At 44.9% G+C, this 23350-nt stretch overlaps 1 protein-coding gene across 1 annotated transcript in view; it reads left to right on the top strand.

Annotated features, from left to right (window-relative positions):
- The window catches only part of BCR (BCR activator of RhoGEF and GTPase), a 107524-nt gene that overhangs the window by 59591 nt on the left and 24583 nt on the right, over positions 1–23350 (top strand). Inside the window, exons 3-10 of the mRNA XM_075041668.1 lie at positions 3602–3706; positions 4224–4409; positions 8076–8183; positions 9946–10006; positions 10931–10983; positions 11335–11475; positions 20846–20967; positions 22185–22353. Coding sequence (XP_074897769.1) covers positions 3602–3706; positions 4224–4409; positions 8076–8183; positions 9946–10006; positions 10931–10983; positions 11335–11475; positions 20846–20967; positions 22185–22353 — 945 coding nt within the window. The remainder of the gene's footprint in view (positions 1–3601; positions 3707–4223; positions 4410–8075; positions 8184–9945; positions 10007–10930; positions 10984–11334; positions 11476–20845; positions 20968–22184; positions 22354–23350) is intronic.

Raw genomic sequence — 23350 nt, 5'->3', positions numbered from 1 at the left:
GCCAATAGAGGCTGCTCCCACATCCTGCTGGGAACATCCCATCTGCAATTTGGTCAATAGGTGTATTTTCCCCTAGCTGATGTGGTCTGGTGGATGTGGTACCAGCTCCTCCCCTTGCCACAAGCAGCTCAAAGTTTTTTGGACTGCTTCCTTCTTGCCAGGGTAGGGGAAAGGAGTTCTCTCCCTGGACTGGTGGGGAGCTTGATACCTACACCCAGGATGTTCCCTCTCTTACCTGCCCTTCTGCCTGGAGTGCAGAAACAGCAGTCAGTGAGGCTGTTCTTGTCACAGCGTTGCTCTTTGTTTCCATCTTTTGTCAGATATGGGCAAAGCAAAAAATGCCCTTGGCACTTGGGTGCATCACATCTTGGTGTGCTGTAAGGGGAGAGTGGAAGGACAGTCTCGCAGTATCTCTGCCTGCTAATTGCTCTGTCTTGTTTTGGGTGAGCAGGTGAGCCTGTTCCCAATTCTGTAAGTGAGGAATGTTGTAATACCAAATAATAAACTTGCTCCTCCTGATGTTGGCACCAGCTCCCAGTGAATTTCTCAGTCCTGGAGTACATTTCATAACAAGTGTGACTTAAAAAGCACCCCGAGGCTGAAGAAGCACAGGGGCTCTTTTCCAGATGTTCATCCAGCAGCAAGAGCTGCGGCTCAGCGCAGCCCCAGATGACATTGTCAGAAAAGGCTTCCCTCAGCAGGAAACTCTTGTCAGGGCACTGGCTTTCAGGAGGAAATACAGAGTGGTAGCACAATGCAGACAGCAGTGCCATGGTGTCGTATTGATCCCTGACACAGCAGGAGCAGCAGGAGATCATCTTTTCACATATGAGGAATCTGTATGTAAATTTGAGGTACTGCATTGGAAACCTTGTAATGTGCTATGTGATTGGTGGATAAACTCCCCTGAGGGTTTCTTCAGCAACTGCTGTACTGTAGCTTAAAGCAGCCAGGCCCTGCCCTGTCTGGCTGCATCTGAGGCTAGAGTATTGCAAACATCACGCTTGGAAAATGCTCCTCTTAAAAAGGGTTAGGACAATACCGTGGACTTTGCAAAGTGACCTTGTGGTAATGGCCAGGAAGGAAGGCCTCTAGTGTGTCCTGGGAGATGTTTGTCTCTCTGAAAGTACATCTCTTTTAAAGAGAGGAAATTAACATTCAGGCAGAAAATGCTGTCTCTGTCAGCTGACAGTGCCCAGCAAGAACTGACTGGTAAATTAAAGCTTTTATTTGTGAAGAGGAAAACTGTTGTGCCACTGTCACGATGGGGAAGTTTGAATCATTTAAATAACTTGCTATTGTGTGCTGCTCTTTACAGATGTTACAAACATACCCAGCTGTTTTTTAAATCCTCACCTCCTCCAAGAGAACCTGCTAAAGATAATTATAGTGCTGTGACAATATTGACCAGTTACCTCATCCTCAGCAGTGGGGACTTTGGAGCACTGTTAGTTATTCTCAATGCTTCTTTGTGAAGCTGCATTTTTCTTTTGTAAGTGTTGTAAGAATCTTTGGAAACCAAGAGGTATTGTGTTTTTCTTGCACGAGGACTGCTACATCCCTGCCTCTTTGGATGAAGGAATCTTTGTTAAACATCCTGGGGTTGTCTGTTTTGATTACATGTATATACCATGCCTTACAGAATGGTGCATGAGGTGGACATCCAGGTACTACCGGTACAGAAATCATAAGGAATGGTCATAATGTTGTTGCACACTTCTGTTTGAGCTGTAACAGGTAGTCACACGGGTGCTCTGTAGATGCACAGAATCTGTTGCAGCATTCATTTTACCATGTAGTTCGTCACTGGTGTTTTTCTGAAATCTTCTGAACACGACTGCTGAATTACAAATTCCTAGCTTCTTTGAGATGCCCTTTCAAGATTTTAAAAGGCACTGCGGTTCTTACTGAACCTCACTGAAGGGTGGGATGCAAAGACAAGTTCTTCTTTCCATGTAGTACCTGATGTGTGTGTAAATTCTACTCATTTCCTTAGAACAGCTTCTGTCTGCCACTTTTATTTAAAAGGTGGTGGTGGTATTTGACACCTCACAAAATTTTTATAAAGTAGTTGCTGCAAGGTCTTTTAGCCTAGAAAATAGCTTGTGAAATTTAATGAAAGTGTTCAAAAATCAGGATGGTTATTTATGAGGCTGAATCCAGAAATATCTGGGAGCGTGAGGATCTGTTTCTTTCTTCGTGTGGTGTGTAGGCTCAAAGTCACACTCAGAATGTGGTAGTTACTGTAAGCTTACCTATAGCCAAGATACCTTCTCTCCATAATGAGCCTCAAATATACAGCAGGGTTCAAAGCACAGGACCCTAAACTAAATAGAGCTTTTTTTGTCAGCTATAGTGCTTTATGTTCTGTCAGTAGAGTGGAGCATACTGCTATGTTTCCTGATCCTCCTGCTGCTGAAATCAATAGCTGAAGATTCCTCTGGATATTAGAAGTAGGATGGAGCCCCAAACAACCTACCCAAAGCCCTTGAAAAGTATCTACCCTTTCAGATCCAACCACTGACTCTATTCTTAGAGACATTTAACAACATAAAAAGGTTGCAAGAATTGTAAAAAGCCATTTCTGTGAATGACAGAAATGAAAGGAACTGGAAATAAGATTCTGTAAAAGGGGGGTGTTTTTCACTATTTATAACCTTCATTGTTTGGCCACATTTTTTTCAGAGTTTATGGAAATACTCAATTCCACTTTATCAGGTTAAACATTTTTCAGGTAATAGTTGTGAGAGGAAGGATAATTGAAATTCAACAGAGGGGATTTTGCTTCTCTTAACACTTGATGTTAGTCTTTCCTTGATGTGTACATTTGCCCATGAAATTTTTTTTTTTCTCTCTGTTTCTTCAGTTATTTTGGTTAAGAACTCCTTCATGGAATCCCAATAAGAAAATCAGCATGTGTGTTCCAAGCACTGCTGATTATTCCGTCCTCTAACTAAAAGTAGACATTGTGCAAGCTGGCACTGAAAAATAATTTAGTGAATAGTAGAGAGTGGGAGAAAGAACAACCGTCTTAACAGCAATGTCGGACTGTAACTGCTGTATATTCATGTGCATCTGTGTAGATGCAGGGGAAGAGATCCTGTCTGCATAGAGAAACATGGCTTTGGAGTAAGATCACAGAGAATTCTCGTGGGATGAGGGAGTGAATTGCACATAACCAAGGGCCCCTAAGATTTGTTTAGGAGGATAAATTCTGAATTTTTAAGTTCTGTATTTTGAATTTTGTGAAGAAGTCTGGGTGCCTAATTGAGGCACCAAAGTTGGATGACTAAAGCTAACACCTGTAAATAATCTGTGACATCAGTTGCTGGTAAATAAAAATTTCTTTAATGTTTTATGTTTGCATGTTTCTAGAAACAGGACACTAAGCACAGGTGGGTTTTTTGCTTGGTTGGTTTTTTTAGTCTGAAAGTAAACCAAAAAACCAAATATGCTGTGGTTAGCTGAATGATATCTTTTACTCTCCATCCTCATTCTTGTTTTTTTCTTTCTCTCTTCCCTCCCTTTTTTTCTCTTCTTTGTTTTTGCTTTGTTTTTTCTTTTTTATTTTTCTTTTTTCTCCTTACCAACTTCTTTGTAGAGTGAGCCAGACCTGGAGAAAGGCCTGGAGATGAGAAAATGGGTCCTGTCAGGAATCCTAGCCAGTGAGGAAACCTACCTGAGCCACCTGGAGGCTCTGCTGCTGGTAAGTGCTGGTGGCAGATACCATATCAAACACTGGTATGTCAATTTTCACTGCTGCTTCCATCCAGAGTTTCCCAGAACTTCACATACCATGGGTTACAAGTCGCTGGGTGCAAAGGGCACCAGTTATTCCTCTTCTCCAGTAGACAAAGACAGGCTTAAAGAAAGGACTGGGTATGGCACAACCAGGGAGTTACTAGTGTGGTAGTATCCAGGAGCCCTGTCTTTCAGGATCCTGTGCTAATTTTTAGACACGTTGCTGTACATTTGGACAGAGATTAAGGAAATGGAGTGCAAAGGGATTTTAATTGCACCATTAATATCCTGGGAAAATCCACCTGCCAGGGATGGCCAATACCCATGAGAGAACTTGTTAATGTCTAGCTTTCAGTTGTGTGAATGCAAATATCACTTATTAATAGGATGAAAAACAGCTCTCTGGAGGGATGTGTTGTAATGTGGCAAAGGTGAATGTACTTGGTTTGCATGGTAACAATTTCCTTCTTTCCTCATTTCAGCCTATGAAGCCTTTGAAAGCAGCTGCCACCACCTCTCAGCCTGTGCTGACTAGTCAGCAGATTGAGACAATATTCTTCAAAGTGCCTGAGCTCTATGAGATCCATAAAGAATTCTATGATGGGCTCTTTCCCCGAGTGCAGCAGTGGAGTCACCAGCAACGTGTAGGGGACCTCTTCCAAAAGTTGGTGAGTCAACTACCATCACCAAAGTTTCTGTTACCTCTCATTCATCTCACAGGTGCTGGTACAATTCCCTTTGGTGACTGTGCATAGACCAAAGAGTTGAAAGCCCATAGCGGGCTTAGATGAGAGGCTTCTAGCTTTGCCACTGCAGTGAAAGGCCTACAGCAAAAGTGGCTGTTTCATTGCATTTAATTAAAGACTCCAGCAAGCTATGATACTAATACAAATACAATTTCACAGAAACGTTGAATCTCCAGGGTGTCTGCAGTGTCATCAAACTGTTTGCTTTAAAGGAAGATGGGAGAATGGCAGTGTTAAAAAGCATACTTTTTAACACTGACAGCTAAGTGTTTCTCATTATTGCTGAACTCCCTCACACATACTTCCTTCTCTCTGTGGTGCTTTGCTCTATCTTCTGCTGATTTTCTCTCTTTTATGGTCATCACCTTTGGCTTTGCTTTTCTACCACCATCCCGGCCTTGATATTCCCCTTGCTGCTATGCTGATGCAGTCAACCTGCTGCTGAGAATCCTCCAAGCAGCCTCAACAAAATTCTCCGAGTGCAGAACAGGACAAAGACATATACAGCATGTTTCTGAGGCTGAATTAAAATTGCTGAGTTTCTGAGCCAGATGACAAATTGTTTGCATTCTAGGAGATTCTTTTGGCCCCTTTAGCCTCTCCCCTAGCATGTGCAGAGAGCAAAGGATTAAAGGAGCTGGTTTTTCCTTTTTAGAAAAGAAAAGAATCTCTGCATTCCTGAGGCGCCTCTGATTCTCAGGGTAGGAGTGACATTCCAGTGAGGGGTTTATTGGATGGGGAGTGCGCTTTACCAGGGTCACTCAATTGTTAGCAGCTGTGTAGCCCAGCACCATCCCCATCCCCTATGGAGCAGGGGTAGATGTGCCTGGAAGATGATGTTTTCCATGCATGCCAGCAGCTCAAGATCAAAATATGGGATTCTGTTCTTCACTGCCAGCATGTTTTAGCCAGGAGGGGTCAAGTTGGTGCCTTGGTGAGTAGTTCATGGTATGCAATTTGAGCAACTGGTTTAAGAAGACAAAACCACCTGCTGCTGGTTGCTGAAGCAAAGATGCAGAAAGCTGCTGAGAAGTGGAAGCTTCACAAACTGCATTGGAAGTTTAGTGCAGCAATGAAGATAGCACTAATTGAAGAAGACCTGAATATATTCTTTACCAGCGATGGCTATTGAGTAAGCTTTGATGCACTGTACAGCTACTTAGGCCTTTGTTTAAGACCATTTCTTGCTGATGGTGATCACAGGTGCATGAGTTAAGCCCTTCTGGTACTCTATTTTTATGTTCCGTTGATTTTGTTGGATTAGTATTGGAAGCAAAGGAGCAAATTGCCCTAGCGCAGGAAGCTTTGAGCTAGCTTAGCAGTTTCAGTTTCTGGTGGTTTCGTACAGTATCAGTGGGAATTGTGAACTCTTTGCTGGGTGAGATAAAGCTAATAATTCTTGGTAGGCAGTGGGAAGCAGCTAGATGAGAGAGACAGCAAGAACATCAGGCATTGCAAGACATCTATACCGCATGTACATAAAATCTTTTGGAGCAGACTGTTTACTTGTGGTCATGTCATGCAAACTGATGCTAAACACTGGAATCCTTGTTATTATCCTGAGGTCCCCGGGGACATTAATTTTCCTTAATATCATGCAAAACAAAACACCGTAGATTGAAGTTATAGATAGTGCATGCAAGGAGTTTTGGAATTTCATGTGGTCTGGCACAAAGTATGATCCATTTGTATCATCAGTGACTGTTATTCCACCTTTTTCCTGTTGAAACTAAGGAAAAGAAAAAAAGGCGCTAGGCATGTGGGAGTGAAATATGCTTCTCATTTTGGGGGAATATTTTGTAAGTGTTTTTTTATAACTGGAAAGGAAACACTTTAGAACTGTTTTTAGAAATGAAGAAATATTTAGCAAATATTATCACTGATCTTTTTCAGGAATGGAAAAAATTTTAACCAGAAGTCAGTTATTTCTACCAAAGCTTGTTTAATTTTCAGTGTATTCTTTTTAATTGAAAAAGAGAAAACTTAAAGGAGCATGAAAACTGTGTGTCAGAATTATTGCTTTATTTGGAATCTCAGGTTTCAATGAAAAAGATGTTTTCATGATGGCATGTTTAGAGGAGGAAAATGAAAGTTTAGAAAGACTGTTCAGGAGTAGCAGGAAATGAAAGAGCCACACAGGAATGGAGAAGATTTAAAGCTCTGCTGTGTTAGCTGGCATCATCCAAATCCTAATGTCATAAGCCCCGCAAATGATCAGTAATTCCAACAGCAGCTTCTTCACAAGCTTGTGTCCCAGTGGCAAATACAGATTTTATTCTCTCCACACTGCTGGGGCCAGGTCATCCCTGGCATAAGTGAGCGCAGTTTTCTTCAGCTTCAGTCATAACTGTGTTATTTTGCATGAGGGTTGTGGTTGGTTCCTAATCTTTCAGTAAAATGTGCCCTAGGAAATAGCTCACTGTTTCTTAGCCTCTGTTAGCTAAAGAAATTTGTGCAGGGAATGTTCTCCTGAGAGTGGCTTTTTTTCTTCCATCGTCTCTTGCACAAAGCTCCATAGAGAATGGGGAACACAGTGATTATGAGAGAGCAGGAGAGGAAAAGAGCACTGTCTGTGGGAAATTTAACTGCTCTGCCTGTTGCGTGTCTTGGGCAGAAGTGTCAGGGAAGTTGCAGAAATAAGGTAAGTGCAAGCTCTTCTGGTAACAAACTTCTCTTTAGTGGAGCCTTTTACAGCACTCCACCTGTTGGCTCACTACTGACCATGCACTTGCAAGTATTTTCAAGCTGCTGAGGTGTTTACAGCACAGCCTGTGCAGCTCTGCAACACAAAACCAGCTCTGCAATCCAAACAAGCTTGGAAGCTACCCAGGGATTTCCCAAGCTGGATTTTATGTGCTCTGGTGTAAATACGGCTGCAATTCCTAAGTCAGCAAACAGGATCAGTGCTAAGACTCAGTGATAATAATGGCTTATTACTGCACTCTGAGGCCTGCTCCATCTTCTTCTGGACCAATTGCATATTCCTTCTGCTGGAAAAACTGCCATTTTCTGTCACCTAGTGCTGCAGTCACTGCCTTCGAAACAGATTGTGCTCTGGATCTCTTTTCTGTATTTTCAGCACTCTGCTGTCCTTATAACAATGTTCACTAATGCAGATATGGGTTAATATCTGGGTTTGATTTAGCGTGTCCATCATGCAAAAGCCAACAAGTAGCTTACTGGGGTCACATTTATGCTGTTGGGCTGAATCATTCCTGTCTGATTCATATTTTGTGGCAAATAGCCAGCAGCTCCAGTTACATCAATGAGCTAAAATATTAATAGATACTAATCTGACAGTTCAGAAGAGAAAAATAGATGGCAGTAATAAGAATGTGTCATTCTCGGAGGCTTCCACATCTTTCACAAGTGAACTTGTTCAGCATAGATGGAACTGGGTGCATGCATGGGAGCACCTGTGCTGGTTAAGCAAAGCTGACAGGTCAGAGATGTCTTTCTGGGTCTGCTCAGCATTCTCTGCAATTCTTTGGTGTGAAGGAACATGTTCTGATCATTAGATACTGAGGCTGGCCATCCCAAACTGTCTTCTTCCCTAGCATTTATTTTATTTTGTTTTGCTTCCTGCAGGCCAGCCAGCTGGGAGTGTACCGGGCCTTTGTGGATAACTATGAAGTTGCTATGGAGACAGCAGAGAAATGCTGCCAAGCCAATGCTCAGTTTGCTGAAATCTCTGAGGTAATGTCATGGTATTCAGACACACGAGCCTTCTGGATCTGACTAATACCCTGCAATGTCACTCCTGTGTATCCTCCAAGTATCTTTGCAGCCCTGACTTCTGGAGGAGTTGTGAGCTCCCATAGACTCACTGCTTCAGCTCATGTTCTTACAGTGATTTATACTTCGAGCTAATAGAGGTTATTGCATAGACAGTCTTTATGTGCTGTCCCCACCCAGGGAATCTTGTAAAAACTGGCGTTGCTTTGAACTTCTCAGCTCTATGCCGCCTTCATGCATTTCTAGAAGAGAAAGCTGCAGTTGAGTTTCTCAAATATTTCTCTTGCTAATGATGATGCTGATTGTGGTGTAAAAAGCCATCCTTAATGGCTTGCATTATGGCTGTCAGCAGAATTGCAGGCTTCACTGGCGCAGAGAAGAGAAGGTAGCTCTGTTTAAAAAGGCAAGTGCATCAGCTGTAATCTATAATATTATTCATTGGGCTGCTCTGATTTCTTCTCTTAAGAGGAATACCTTGTGTCAAAACATTTTAAATACTTTTTCAGGCTTCCCAGGCCACCAGCTTTGCCTGCAATGCATGATCTCATTGACTCTTTGTATTGCGGTGATTATATCTTGAAGAACTCAGAAACCGAGAAAACATGAACTTCATATGTGTGTCTGTAAAAACAAGCAGATAAATAATCAGAGCTGAATAATACTAGGGGCGTTTATTGCTCTGAAAAAACTCTTGAGTACATTCAATATTGCATGTCCCTTTAGATTTTTATGATAAAGAGGTAAAACAAAACATGTTCCCTCTGTGAAATGAGGGAAGCAAGACTTGCCTTTTGGGATGTGCTGTACTACTCATCAGAGTGCAAATGTTTTCTATCCTCTCCTGAGGATTTCCATCAGGTTCTGGTCCTTTGCCTGACCACTCCTGTGCTCTAGTGGTGTCAACTCATTAGTAAAGTAGCTTCCCCTGTGCTTACTTTTCTTTCAGTATTAAAATGCATTTCATGGACTTTCCCATTTATTAATAGTAATATGTATAGATAGTACCATGGTAGTCCCTAGAAAACAGAATAGAGATTAAGGCCCCAGGGTCCTGGGCTCTGAGCAAATGTGATTCCTTTGTTTTGCTGTTTTCTGAAGGATAATTCTGAAATTGTGCTAGTACCTACTCTATTTGGAATGATAGTGATGGTATTTGTGCATTTGTGTCTTAGTGAGGATTTCAGAGCTCAGCACATTAAAGCATGTAGCTTCATGTTCCATATGCAAAGAGAAGAGTCACAGGCGTTGTTCCTTTTCTGCCATGAAAAAGAGTTGACTTGTCCAAGGTCACCCAGCTCTGAGTACAGGTATAGGGAAGTATAACCTGCAGGTACTGAATCCCAATCTTCTACTTTATTTATTGGTGGTGTACACATGCTGTGACAACGGCTGCATCCTTATGGACATGTCTTTCTCCTGCAGGTGATTTAAAAACTCCACCATCCCTGTCGCTATAGGTGGTTCCCTGCTTTGCTGCGTCTCTATTGACATGCACTCCTAAGAAAACTGCTTAGTATTTGAGATGTGTGAGTGCCTGTGACATGGCAATGGTGGATTTACCAGGAAGGAAAGCACATTTTTCTTTCACTGACTTGAACTGTGATAGGGCTGTCCTTCATTCACACTTAGGCCCTCCCTTGGAGGAGCAGATAGTCTCTTACATTCCCATGTGATATTTCAAGATGATTGACTGTCTGCTACGTGGGTTTTCTTTTTCTTTTAGAATCTAAAGGCTAGAAGCACAAAGGAATCTAAAGATCAGACGACGAAAAATTCCTTGGAAAGTGAGTGATCCATGCAAAGGAGACTGTGGTTTGTCAGGACTGTGTGGAGGCTGTTGCCAAACCTCCACTCTCCCTTTTTCTTTTTAAATGCTGGAGGGTTATGGAGTCTCTGCTGGCTCTACCTGGGAAATCAGTTCCCTTTTGCTAAGTAGCAGAGCTCATGCATAGTAAGCTGCATGCATACACAGGGAAGCCCCTGCCCAGCTTAAAACCTCATCAGTCCCTTTTGGCAAAACCAGGTCAACCAAAGGACTGTTGTGATTTTAAGAGAACATCTGCTACCCAGTGATAGCACAAACGCAATCCTAGCAGTTATTATTACATGGTTTTTGCCCTATGGTAGCATCTAGAGAGCCTGGTCAAGATTGGATTCCATGGTGCTTGTCTCTATGCACATAGGTAGAAGACAACCCATGTTATAAGAAGCTTCCATACTCACTAACAGAAAAGAGAGTACCCTTCCTGTTTTGGCCTATTATCAGGATTTGGAAGCATTCAACATGTCATGCTGAACTCCAGATGGAGGGATGCACTGCCAACCTTTCAGGGACCTCCTTGGCAACTTTAAGAGTGCAAGGCCCGATTTTGACCTGTGGGACCAGGCAGGTTGCCAGGGAATTGTCAGAAGTGTGCCATGCTGTGTGCAGTTGTTCTGTACTGCCTTGTGTGCTCCTCATCCACTGTCTGGCAGAGCGTGCTCACAAGTGGGCATCTGTTTGCTGTGGAGCATGTTTATTTCCTCTGTGTGTTCATGTGTGTTTTATTGGCTGTGCAGCACATTAACTTTAGAGAAGGGAATTTTCCAGTAGCTCATTGGTTAATAAGCCTATGCCTGTACATTCAGTTGCATTGGACAAGTTGCTCTGTAGGGGCTGTATTTAGGTACCTCTTCCTTATGTTCCTGCTGCTTTTTTTTTTTCACAGCTCTGTTATACAAGCCAGTGGATCGAGTGACTCGCAGCACACTTGTCCTGCATGTAAGTATCTGAAAGGTAGTTTTCAAACTTTAGGCCCCTTTTCTATTTTCTTCACCCTTCAAATTTTCCATGGAGCTGCAGGACTGCAAAAATAAACCTGTCATGCTGCATAAGAGCCTATTCCCTTTACACTAAGGGGAGGGAGTCCATAGGTAGGACCCTGCTACCTCTTCAGTGGTGTTACCAAGAAGCACAGAGTATTATCCTCATCGTCTAGAGATAGAGCCTTGCTCTAATCTGTAAGAAGCAGCTGGAGCATCTTGTTCTACAGCTCTAGTTAGAAGCCCTCAGACCCTTCTGCCTTATAGTGCTGCTCATGGTTCTGTTCTTTGTTTGTGTTCCTGGTGTCAGGATTTGCTCAAGCACACTCCAGTGAGCCACCCTGATCATCCACTCCTGCAGGATGCTCTACGGATCTCACAGAACTTCCTCTCCAGCATCAATGAGGAGATCACTCCTCGTCGGCAGTCCATGACTGTAAAGAAGGGGGAGGTGAGCCTTCCTGCTTTCATTATTTTCTCAGTTTCTAAATACTGGTTGTGCCTTTTCTGTAGAGCAGACTAGGAAGTTATGCTATTAATTCGTTTGTTGCTAAGATACAGTTTATGCAGTGTCCTTGTTCTCTAAAGGATGTAGTACAGCTCCTCTCTGTTTTCTGTTTGGAAAACAGTTTGGAAATGCAGAGGAAAAGTGTGATTAGAGTTTTGTCCTTAGCATTGTTATAATCACTATCATACATCATTTCTGTGATGCATATTGCTATACACTAAATGGATTTGTATTTTACCTGCAAACTGAAACCAAACAGGAAGCCTGGGAAGAGAAAAAGGTGAGGAAACATCAGAAATCATAAAAGATTAGGAAAAGCTGTTTTTCAGAATCTTCATTCTTGCCATAAAACTATTTTTTTGCATCCTCATTTCTAAAGAAGAATGTTTTAAATGGGACTAGGAAGCAAAACAAATGGAATGGGCTGGGAAAGCTAAGGGAGGTGATTGACTCCTAAGGGTGTAAGATAACTCTTCTCAGCTGTGCTAGGAGCTGGACTATACCCAGAAAGTTCTAAGATGTGCAGTTCCTTTACCTGCATGCAATGTTGTGCAAGGGGGGCAAAGAGCTACGCAACAGTAAAGTCCTGCATGCCTCAGTGGGCTTGATTCATCTGCCTCATAATTTCATTAGAAAGCAATTCAGTCCTTCCTGATGAGGAAAGGCCAGGACTGACAGAAGTATTAAGAGGGAGAAGAACATAGGAGATTGAACAAAAGAGAGGTGCGCTCAGATAGTATGTGTGTAAGAGGAATTGTGGCAGCATGCCAGAGACACTGGCTGATCAAAAGTGACCCAAACTACCCTGTACAAAAACATCTCTTACAAAGCCCAGGAGATTGTTAAGAAACCATGAACCTTCATGATGTATTCCCAAATCCTGTCAGCTAAACATGCTTGCTTTTAGCTGTTAAACTGATTTTCAGCTGACAAAGATTTGCTAGAAGCTGCAGTACTGGGAATTTGGTGCACTTTGTCCTACAAGTCTTGTTCATTGTCTCATTTTGTCAGCTGAGGAAGTCTGCAGCTGAGAAAAGAAGAGGAGGGGCTGAGCAATTGGAGGCTGAGATAGAAGCACAGACATCAGTCACCAGGGCCTTGGCGATAGTGGATGGCCTCATTAAAGTGGATGCTGATTGAGTCATAGCAGAAATCGCAGGCTAGGATGCCCCTTCACAGGGGAGGGAGCATTTTGTGTTCTCCGATTGTCTGTCAGCATCTCAATGAGGGATGCAGGCTTTGAAAAGTATAATGCAGAATCCTAATGAGGTGCCAGAGCCCAGGCAGAGGGGCAGGCTCAGGAGGATGGTCCCGATGATCTCTTTTTGGAGTGGTGTATTTGTCAGATCTTAGAAAGCAGGAAGGGGAGGCTTGTCAGGATTGGGCTCAGCAGCCCTGTTCGCATTCTCAGTGGTTCTGCCTGCAGTGACTCTATGTATCATGTGGGGAGGGAAAGAAGGGGACATACCCAAGGAGAGGGCTGTGGGTGTGCTGGAGGGACTAGGAACCCTTTGTGCTCTCCTTTGCTGCATACAGCTTGCACTGAGCCCAGGGAAGAAAAGGAATTGCTTCTGATGCTTCCCAGAATTTGCCTGGGAATCTGATGGTGGATACTTTCTTTAGTCATTTGGCACCAATATCCTACTTTCTTCAAAGCACTAATGCCCCAGTTGACACCACTCTGTGTCTAGAGAGTAGGTATGTTCACTTTCTGCATAGTAATCCAGAGACACAAGCGTGCTCCCAGCTACTCCATGTGGGTTAGTGATGGCTGCTCCTTGCTACAAGCTACTCAGCTTGGGGTCATAGCTGGGTTTTGTTTATGCCTGTAAATCTTTCCTTTTCTACTTATCCTTTCCTCCCACTCGCCTTGCTTGTGCTTCCCCTAGGGTGACAGGACAGTGTGCAGTTTGCATCTCCTAATTGACTGCTCTCAATGCATAATGCATTTTTTATTTTAATGAATCGCCAGCTTGCTTTGATGGCTTTTTTCATTATTTGTCTTCCTCCCATAGAAATTTCCTTGGTGGAAAGGAAGGAGGGAAAACAGCCCTTTCCCCTCATGTATTGCTTAGGTGCTGATCTCAGTTATCTTTTTTTCCCAGTACTTGCCTTTTATGGGGAATATTTTTCCCCTTTGAGTGTGTTGTGAGGAGGAGTCAAATCTCCTTTGCCAGCCTCTTGCTCCAGCTCTTTTTTTCAGGATTGCTTTGAACTGGGGAAAGCAGCCAGTTGTTAATCTCCCTAGTGACAGGCTGCTAAGGAGAGGAGTGCAGGTCAGGAGAGAGTACAGGCTCATCAGCACAGTATTCATCCCTTTTGCAAAAGGTGATTCCCTGCTCCAGGAGCATCGACTCACTCTGACCTGCCTGCTGTCTTCCTGCGTGATGTCAGGTGTCCTTTCTGCACACCTGCACCCTGGTTCTGCTTGGCTCAGTAGGCTTTTTTCTAATTCTAGACTTACGCATATAAGCTGAAAGTTTTCTGTGACGCATGGACCTGATTTAATTTGCTGGGATGAATGATTATTTCAGGTCGTGCAAGGAGATGGGAACAAAGGGAGTAAAACCATTCACCAGAGGGACAGAAAGGGCTACAACAGGGAAGGCAGTATTCGTGGCTTAAGCCTACAAACCCATAGTTTGGTCCTTGCTGCCTGCCAGGCTGGCTGTAGCTAGTCTTCTCTGCCTTGTGGTTTGCGAGGGCTGCAGTATGGAGGCGCCAGGAGAGCACCAGCCCCGGCCTGGCAACACAGGGGAGCCAGGAGGGCTTATCTGGGCTTTTGGGTCTGTTTCTATTCAGCCTGATCTGCTACTACATTCCCTTGCTCCCTCCTTCCCATCTTTCTACTTTTGTGGTTTTACTTTTTTACTTTTTTTTGATGGATTATCGTCAGGTATCCACCTCTGCCAACCCTCTAAATGACCAAAGAAATACATGGAGGGAAAGGGGGTCTGAGTAGCACTATACCTTCTGACTCAGAATGCAAGTGGTGGAGAATCTTCCACCCATTAGGACCATGGAGCAAGCATCTTTCTTCATCACTATTCTCTTGGCTTAAATAGGCAACCTGTTTAAGGTTCTATTGGGATGGTCCCTTGGGAAGCAGGAGAACGAATGCTTTGAGGTGGAGGATGTGCCACTATTATGTGCCAGAAGGAAGGGAGTAATAACCTTTCTAGTCTTATTAACAGAGCAGCTAGATGGGCTGCATGGTTTTTTTCAACTAACCCTGGATGCAAGTGATTGCAGAGCTTGTGTTGTCTTTCTCTGGCAGAAGTAAAGGCTTGTGTTTCCAGCTAATTCAGCCCATTCTTGTAAAGCAGGAATGAATGAAACTGCAAAAAATTGCAGAGTTCATTTGGGAGATGGTGGTTACTTTCTTGACTGCTGCTTGTCTAATACTCTTTGTTGGATGTTCTTTCAGGGCAGTTCAGACCAAGCTGAGTGGTAGTGGCTCCCATTCTGCCTTGCCCGTGGCCGTGCAGTCCCACCCTCTCTGAAGTGTTCACACTGGTATTTGTGTGATCCCACAGTGGCATGGAGGAATGGAGCTGCCTAAAAACAAAGGCTTTTTTGAGTTTTGGGTCACTCTGCTGACTGAGTGGCTTAGTGTCTGGTCTCATCAGCACCAGTCCAAGCAGTTCCTTCTGGGATCAAGCCCACTAGATCACATGTTGGATCAGCATATGCTACTGTGCACCTTTTCCCTTGCCCTGGAGAGAAGTGGCCGCTTGGCAAGCTGCTCTATCATGTTTCTAAATGTGGTTTTAAACTGCAGTCAAGGCACTGGTTATCATTGCCTGAGGCACCCATTTAACTTGGTGGAGACCAAGTGTGCTAGGGAAGAGAAAGGACAAAGGACATTTGCAAGGGAGCAGAAGGGCAAACTAAAGCCTTTGAAAAGATGGGAGCTAAGCTTAGATGCAGGCAGCCATGCACAGCTTGAGGCCTGGTGCCTACTGCTTCTGGAGGCCTTGAGCAGATGTTGGCGATAGAGCACTCAAAAATTATCTTGGATGCTTCACACTCTGTCTTACTGCTGGAGTCAGAGAGCTCCTGGTGACAGGAGCTTTGCAAAGAATAAAGAAAGGCTATTAAAATGCTCAAAGAGCAGCCAGTTTAGCTCCCTAGGCAGAGCATCTCTTTTATTCTGCAATGCTGGTCTTGCAACACACGCATATACACACAAGGAATCATTTTCTTCCTACGCTCTGCAGAAAGCCAAACCACCTCTTCCTCACTGACATATGCCAATACCCATCTCCTGCTTTTACCCTCCTCCTCCTGCATCACATATGTTCCAGTCCTTCCCGGGGCTCTCACCCACGCACGCTGCAGGCCTCTGCTGTCACCACATCGGATGAGCTCTTTCCTCGGCACACAAGTGAGGAGACAGCCTTTTGTACAGCTGTGGTTCTGGATGAGTAGATTTTTAAATTCCGCTTTTTGTAATGTGTCTCAGACAAGCTGGTCTTCTGCCACACTTCCTGGAGTTAAACAGTACGTGACAGCAGCAGGATTTACCATATGCAAACAGCACAAAAACACTATAGGATGAATAGATGAGCATACAGGTAGTCGTGAGGTTGGTAGCGGGGGGAGGGGGGAGATGCTCACTGACAGGGGTAAGAGGAGGAGGACAGCAATAGGCGGTCCAAAGAGGATATCTAAGCACTGAAAGGTGTACAGGGACAGAGCTCTTTTGTCTAGAGCACTGAGGTGGGTGGGAGAAGAAGCAGGTGAAAACATGCAAAGGAAAGCAGGGCCTAGAAAGGAGGCTTGGGACTTACACTGCACCAGTAGAGAAACTTTGCAAGAGCCACTGAAGGTAACAGTCAGCCCAGGCCCTGTTTGAGAGATTAAAGATGATCCTAATTCACTCCATTATGATACAAAATAGGAAGTTTTCCCCCAGGCCTCCTGGAACCTCTTTCTATAGTGGACCTGAGCTCCTGTGCTGGACACCTGACAGTCTTGGGACTGTCTGGAAGAGAGGGGTCACTCTGCCACTGTACTGCCGCTCTGATTTTAAGCTTATGTTTTCCTGGATGTTTATTTGATGTTTCTGTAGTCTATATGTCATTTCAGGGCATTTTAGGAAACCTTTCGCACCTTTGGTAACCTTAGCAAACAGAGGAACTTTGGAAGCAAGGTAGAGAGATGGTTTCCCACACATAGGCTGTTGTATGTCATGTACAGCAGGATCACCCAGCCAAAAGACCTTGTGTTTCAGGACAGCCTGTTTAACAGGAGGCTACCAAAGGAATAGCTGTTGCTGGCCCTGGCTGGGAGGACCAAAATGGGCTTTGGTTCCCAAACTGCTGGAGAAGGCCTGTGGAGGTGAGGTGGCCTGGGCATGTGACCAGCATGAGTCCTGTCTGAGGGGGCTGCTGGCTCCCCAGGGTGGAGTAGGATGGGCTGACTCATGTCAGGAGGACCGGGAAGGTGCCCTGTGCTCCCTCACTGTGGGGTTTGGCACGGATCTGGTAAGCCAGTTGGGAAATCCTTTTATTGTTTCCCGCTGACCTACTGAACCCTCCTGGCAAGATGAATCATTTGCAACAAAGGATGCGACCCTTTGCTGGAAGCGCTCCTCCTCTGCTCCACTGATGCTGAGCAGCCTGGGGCATGCCTGTTGTGCCCAGCCCTAACGAAAGTCCTGTTTTCCGAGAGAAGCTGGTAGTTAGATCTAATATCAAGCTCCACACCCCTGTGAGGAGAGATTTCCTGGCTTGATCCACAAATGTTTTCTTCTGTCCTCTTGTCCCCAGACACTTGGTTGCTTTTGTGGCAGTTTACCCCTGCTGCTTGCTGAAGGGAGACCTTCCCAACTAGCTCATGAGCAAGAAGATATGAGGTATGAAAGGTCTGGGGAGCTCAGTGTTTTCCTCTGAGTGTCTGACTGGAATAAATCCCTTTCACCTCTTTACTTCTGTTCCAGTCAAGCCTAGGAAATACAGCCTTGTCTTCCCACCCAGCTCTCTTTCTGGGAGATCATGCTGCCAAAGACTTTTTGCTGCCTCGTGGTAGCACTGTGTTAGGGTATTTTGTACCCAGGAGTGCTAGCCAAAATAAACTCAGTGCAAATGAGTGGTACCTTAGTCCCAGATGGGAAGTATGAAGGCTATTGAATCACACCGCTGATTTGGCGTTGTACGGCTGAGCTTTCTGCTTGACTTTTGGGGAGATGTGGGACAGAGAGCATGGCCACTTGGAGGAACTCTGCTTAGATGGTGACAGCCAAGGACTGTGTAGCAGCAGGTTGGACCAGGCAGGCCATGTGGGGAGGTCTGTAGCCTTGCTGCAGGGAATACTGATGGGCTCTTCTTTTCTTACTTTGTGAAGACCTGACACAAAGGTTTCCAGTCACTGGTGCCTCAGTGTGGGCTTCCGCTTCACTTAAGGAAACGCTTGTCTTCAAAATGCTCTGGTCTAGATGATGGTACTGGAATACTGCCAAAACCAGGGGGCTGATCTAGGGCTGAGCAGTAGTCCTTCACAGTCCTCCAACAGCTCTCCTGGGCCTGTGCCCTCCATTGCTTGTGAAGAAACATTGCTGGCCGTGTGGATGCCCTGTCTCTGCCAGAGACATCTTCCCAGGGTGCTGAATCTGTGTTCTGGACTAGCCTGGGGTATTTTTCAGCTAGGAACTCTTGACAGGGTGCTGGGCTGGGGTCTTGACTGATCTCTCTCAATGCCAGTGCCTGGCAGAGGGGGACAGAAGGCCAGGTCAGGACGGTGCCATGTCCCTGCCAGGTAGGGAAGGGACAGTGCCTCATTCTTGCAGGGTAGCAGAGATGAGTGAGCTGTGAGAACATCTTTACACCTACGAACATTGAGCAGAGGTTGAGCTGGCAACAAGCAGCTATTCTCATTGCCCCAGAGGAGCTGAGCTGATTTGCAGTGTAATTAATATGCATCAGATCTCGAAACCTGAGATCAGGGTTTTGGCTTGCTCAGAAAATATCTTTCCCTGCTTCATTATTGCTCCCAGATTAAATTCTTCGCAGCTGTGGAGAGTGTTTTTGCTACTGACAACACACGTCCTCCTTTTTATTTATTTATTTTGAAAGCTCAGTGTTACTAGTTTCCTACCTGCGGTTTGTTTGCCAGGCAGGAGGGGGAGGCATGCACAAGTGCGCATCAGCAGCAGAGACATCAATGCAGGCAGGCATCCTCTTCAAAACCACTGAAGATAAGCCAGGAGGATCACGCCCACCTAAAAATAAACATTAACATATGTACAGGCCTTTCTGAGCTTGAATCACTGCTGGATACCAGATCTCTACAGACTCCTGCCCAGAGATGGTGCAACAGTCTGCTAGGGAGCAGCCTTGCTTCCTGGCACTATGGAGAAGGTGCAGCTTTTGCTGCTGCTCACAAATTTCCAGGACCTTTGTGTAATGGAAGGCAGCACCAAGATGAGGTGCTGACACTGCTTTGTGTGCTTTAACAGCTAGCTGTGGTGCTCGTGCAGCTGCAGAGAGGAAAATGCAGACTCTTAGGCCACGTCAGGAAGTTTAGGGTGCTGTAGGACAGAGTGTGGAAACGAGAATTATGTCTGCAAGGGCATTTCTCTGCCTTGTGTTCCTTGCCATGACGCCTGCTGAGCTCAGGACTGATGTGGTTTGTTTTCATTTTGGAGAGCCAAGATGGGAAGAATGGTAGGCGGAAGGAGAGGCAGCATGGGGGTTTGCACTCCCACACCCTCTTCAGTAAATGTGTTCAGGGCTTGTTAAGTCACGCAGCAAGCAAACCACATTGGGTATAACCTGAGAAACTGAGGCATCAATTCTGCTTTGGACGTCCTGACCTTGCTCAGGTTAACTGCTGTCCTGTTGCATACTGCTGCATAGCTGAGCACAGCTGCCTCTTGGAAATGGACAGTTTTCATGCATGCATTTCCCAGCGTGGGGATCACAGAGATACTGCAGGTTGGGAGTGAGTTGTACTGACAAGTCCGGAGCATGGGCTGGAGAAGGCTGACAGTGAGACAGCAGGGGGAGGTGTTGGTTAGTGCTGGACAGTGTTAGCGGATCTCTCCTATCCTCAGCCACAGTGCTGTCTGGGCATATATGGTATGTGTGACGTGTCGTTCACTGGTGTCAGGGGAGCATCCTCTTAGCTGGAATAGTAAGGAAATAGTACTGGTCAGGAAAAGGTACCTTAGCATACCTTAGCATGCGTGGAGAAGCTGATGGTTCCTGCTTGTACTGGCTGTGAAGCAAGGCAACACTGACAGTTATACATATTGGTGGGAATAAAATTTGCCCAAAGTTGAATACCCCTGACTTCTGTTTGAAAATCAGTGGGAGATATGTATTCCAGATGTGCACTTGGAGTCCTATTGATCCTGACACCAGAGCAGAAGTCCTGAGTGTAGAGCAGGGCTTGAAACTCGTGGCTTGGTCACTGGTAACAGCACACAGCCATCTGTCTCAGTGCCAGTGCTCCAGCCTTTTTGTCTTTTATCTATGAAGTCACCATAAGGGAATTGGGAAAGCTATGCTTCTGCCTACGAACGTGTGCCTCTTATTTAGGAGGCTGTAAAGCTTCCTGGAGCTAGAAACAGGAATAAAGGCATCAGGGTTGTGTGGTTTCTTTGCGTCTTCTAGGTTTGGGCAATGTTTATATGATACATAAAAGAGATTTAAATAGGCATGGGGTGGGGACATATCCAGATGGTCCTATTTAAACACAGGCTGATAAGGGACTACTGAGAAGTTTGCTAGATACACATTTTGTTCAGGAAATGTCCCTTAACAGCACTTGTAATAAAGAAGCAGCAATGGCATTCAGCTGTTAATGTTGACAAACTACTGTTGTGAATGGGGAGTGGAGGTGTTCATGGAGGTGTTCACTCCTCTTTCTACCTGGTGGGGTAGCTTAAGCTGAATTCAGTGGCTGGGTAAGTGACTCCTGAGAAAAGTGGTGTTTGCTGCTCTCTGCTGGTTTGTGAGGGGATGATGTACTCTCAGTGATTCTGGCCCTTGGCTACGCAGAAGCTGGGCAATGGACTTACAAATTACACTTGGGTGCAGGAACAGGTGATCGAGAGAAGCCTGAAGTCTGACCCAGAACCAGATAATAAAGAAGATTCATGGCCATTTCGGCCCCTGGGAGAGAGGGTAGCAGCAGGGAGCAGAGCTTACAGCAAGAAACATTTAATAGCCTTTTTTCTTTTTTCTGAATTAGACCAATTTACTGAATTGGCTCTGGTAAGAGTCACGTCTAAGGAATGTGTTGCCCCAGCGCCAAATCTGGGGCTCATATTGCACTACCTAAACATTTTTTCTGTTTTTTTTACCAGCACCGGCAGCTGCTGAAGGACAGTTTCATGGTGGAGCTGGTTGAGGGGGCTCGCAAGCTACGTCATGTCTTTCTTTTTACTGATCTGTTCCTGTGTGCCAAGCTCAAGAAGCAGATTGGAGGGTGAGGTTTTCCTTCTGGACTATGTGCTTTGCACCTCAGCTTCAGCAGAATCCTGGGTTTAGCCAGCAGTTTTAGTTGAATATGAATACCCCCAGACCTGGGTAACCATAATCCACAGGATGTAGTGAGACAAGGAATGGTCAGCAAGGTAGTACTGTCTGTTTTAAGACCTTGGCCAAGTGCTGGTCCCTCAGGAAAGGTTAATTCCTCCTGCCCTGAGCCTTCCTAGGAAAATAGGATGTGCTGTAGCTGCTGGTATTCTGGACAAATGCCATTCATTTTTCTACTTCCTCTTTCTTTTAATAGGTGACATTCTTCTCTTTCTTTTGTTACTAAGGTTATTAATTTTGGCCATGCAGCTACAGCCAGTTAACAGTTTTGTAGAAAAATGGAAAAGGTACAATAAACAGACTATGTGTCAACCGCAAAGTGCAGCTACAAAAACAGTTTTGTTGACATTTTTCACAGATGAGGGGGGAGGAACCTTTACCAACATACCTGCCTCAAACAGGGCTTCTCGTCATTTGGTAAATGTTCTGCTCAGGGAGACCTCTCACATCTTCTTGCCCTCCTCAAGCAAAAAGTTGTCCCTGCCCCTTTTGAAGCACATGCTTGTGAGGAATGAACCTTCAAAAGAGTGGGACATTCCCAAGAGTGGATGTTCCTGACAGTAGAGGTGGAGAGGGAATAAAACATTGAAAAAAGTGAACTGGTTATCCTGGTGAAATCACTGGAGAATGGCAGTTACGAGCTGTAGTTTCTCTCTTCTGGTTGGATTACACAGAGGTTTATACATATTGGCTCACCTGCCCCACTTGGCCCTCCTAGCTCAGGCAGGAGAGACCTGGGTTTAGATCACAGGTAGCAACCAGGTCAGAGGCATGGCATGGCTTTTGAACTTTGCCTCTATGGAGGCTTCAAAGGGAGAGCATGCAGGACTGAAAGGGTTTGCACAAAGTTCATTGTGGTTTCTTAGGATGAAAAGAACTAGATAACAAAACAAGTTGCCTTGTTACGTGCTGTACTGGCTATTGGCCCTTCTAGGCTTTCTTGCTGGAAAGCAGCCCTTCACCAGAGTTTTTCCACATAGGAGTCACAGTGAAGTTGTGCCCATTTCTGTATCTTATGCACTATAGCGGGGAAGGACTTGTGGGAAGGGGGAGCGTGTGTTGCCAAACACCAGTAATAGTAAAAGGTTTGGACCTTCTGTCTTTCAGTAAAAGCCAACAATATGACTGCAAATGGTACATCCCGCTCACTGACCTTAGTTTCCAAATGGTGGATGAGTCTGAGGCAGTGCCCAATATCCCACTGGTACCTGATGAGGAACTGGATGCCATGAAGATCAAGATATCCCAGATCAAGAATGATATCCAGCGTGAAAAGGTAAAAGGGGTTGAGCACTACATGCCAAGTACAGACTCAGTGTCTCTGCTGAGATGAGGTGCTGACAGACGCAGCATTCTCAGAGCTGCACAGCACAGGGAATCATGCTAAAACAGACTGTTCAGCAGAGGCTTGTGGTGTGGCTCTGTTATCAGTGATATCCAGATGCTCTGCAGCCCATCATTGCTCGTCCTAGTGCATGGCTTGAATGATGGGTGTCCTATAAGGAGGCAGAACAAAAAGACCCTGTAGTTGTACCCAGTAGCTCCTCTACTTGCATGGAACCACCTGTGACTGCTATCCTCAAGCATCCATGTGGAGGGCAAGGCTCTTATGCTGTGGATATGAGAAGGACTGGGAGAGTGGCATGCCAATTTCTAGCTATTAGAGTATGATCCTGCAAGTGATTTTGGTCAGAAGCCATGTACTTCTAAATTTTTGCAGGCTCAGTTATGCTTTTGAAGCTTTTTCTGACTTCACCAGTGTCAAGGCACCAGCAAATATATGGTCAACACCAATTATGCTGACTGGATGGTCTGACACAGATATGGTGTCTCTGGCCCAGGCTTCTCTTTGCTTGCAAGACATGTTTTCTCAGAGGTTTTAGACTCCAAACCTTTCTGGAACCCGAAAGAGAAATAAGAGTTTGAAAGCTGAAAGCCTGCTGGTGTGTAGAACAGGATATGAATAACACTGCTTGTACCGTGAGAAGACTATTCCTTGTGCTTTGAAAGAACATGCTTCTGCCTCTCTGCCCTGGCTGGCTTTCAGAGAGGGCTTCCTGGAATAAGTAAGGTATTAGGAGGAACACCACGTGTAAGCCTCTTATTCAGAAGATGTAGGTGTCTAAGATACGTGCTTCAGTGCATCAGTGCCAAACAACATACATGGCTGGGTTTGGGACTCGGGTTTTATCCAAGAAAAACCTTGTTTTTAGCTGACCTCTGTTGAAAATGGATCAGTGGGTGGTGAATAAGAGAGAATTTTGGCAACAGAG

Source organism: Buteo buteo, chromosome 11 (assembly GCF_964188355.1).
Source record: "Buteo buteo chromosome 11, bButBut1.hap1.1, whole genome shotgun sequence".
NCBI classification, from domain to species: domain Eukaryota; kingdom Metazoa; phylum Chordata; class Aves; order Accipitriformes; family Accipitridae; genus Buteo; species Buteo buteo.
Note: the sequence above shows the minus strand (reverse complement) of the source record. Positions and strands in the feature narration are given on the sequence as shown.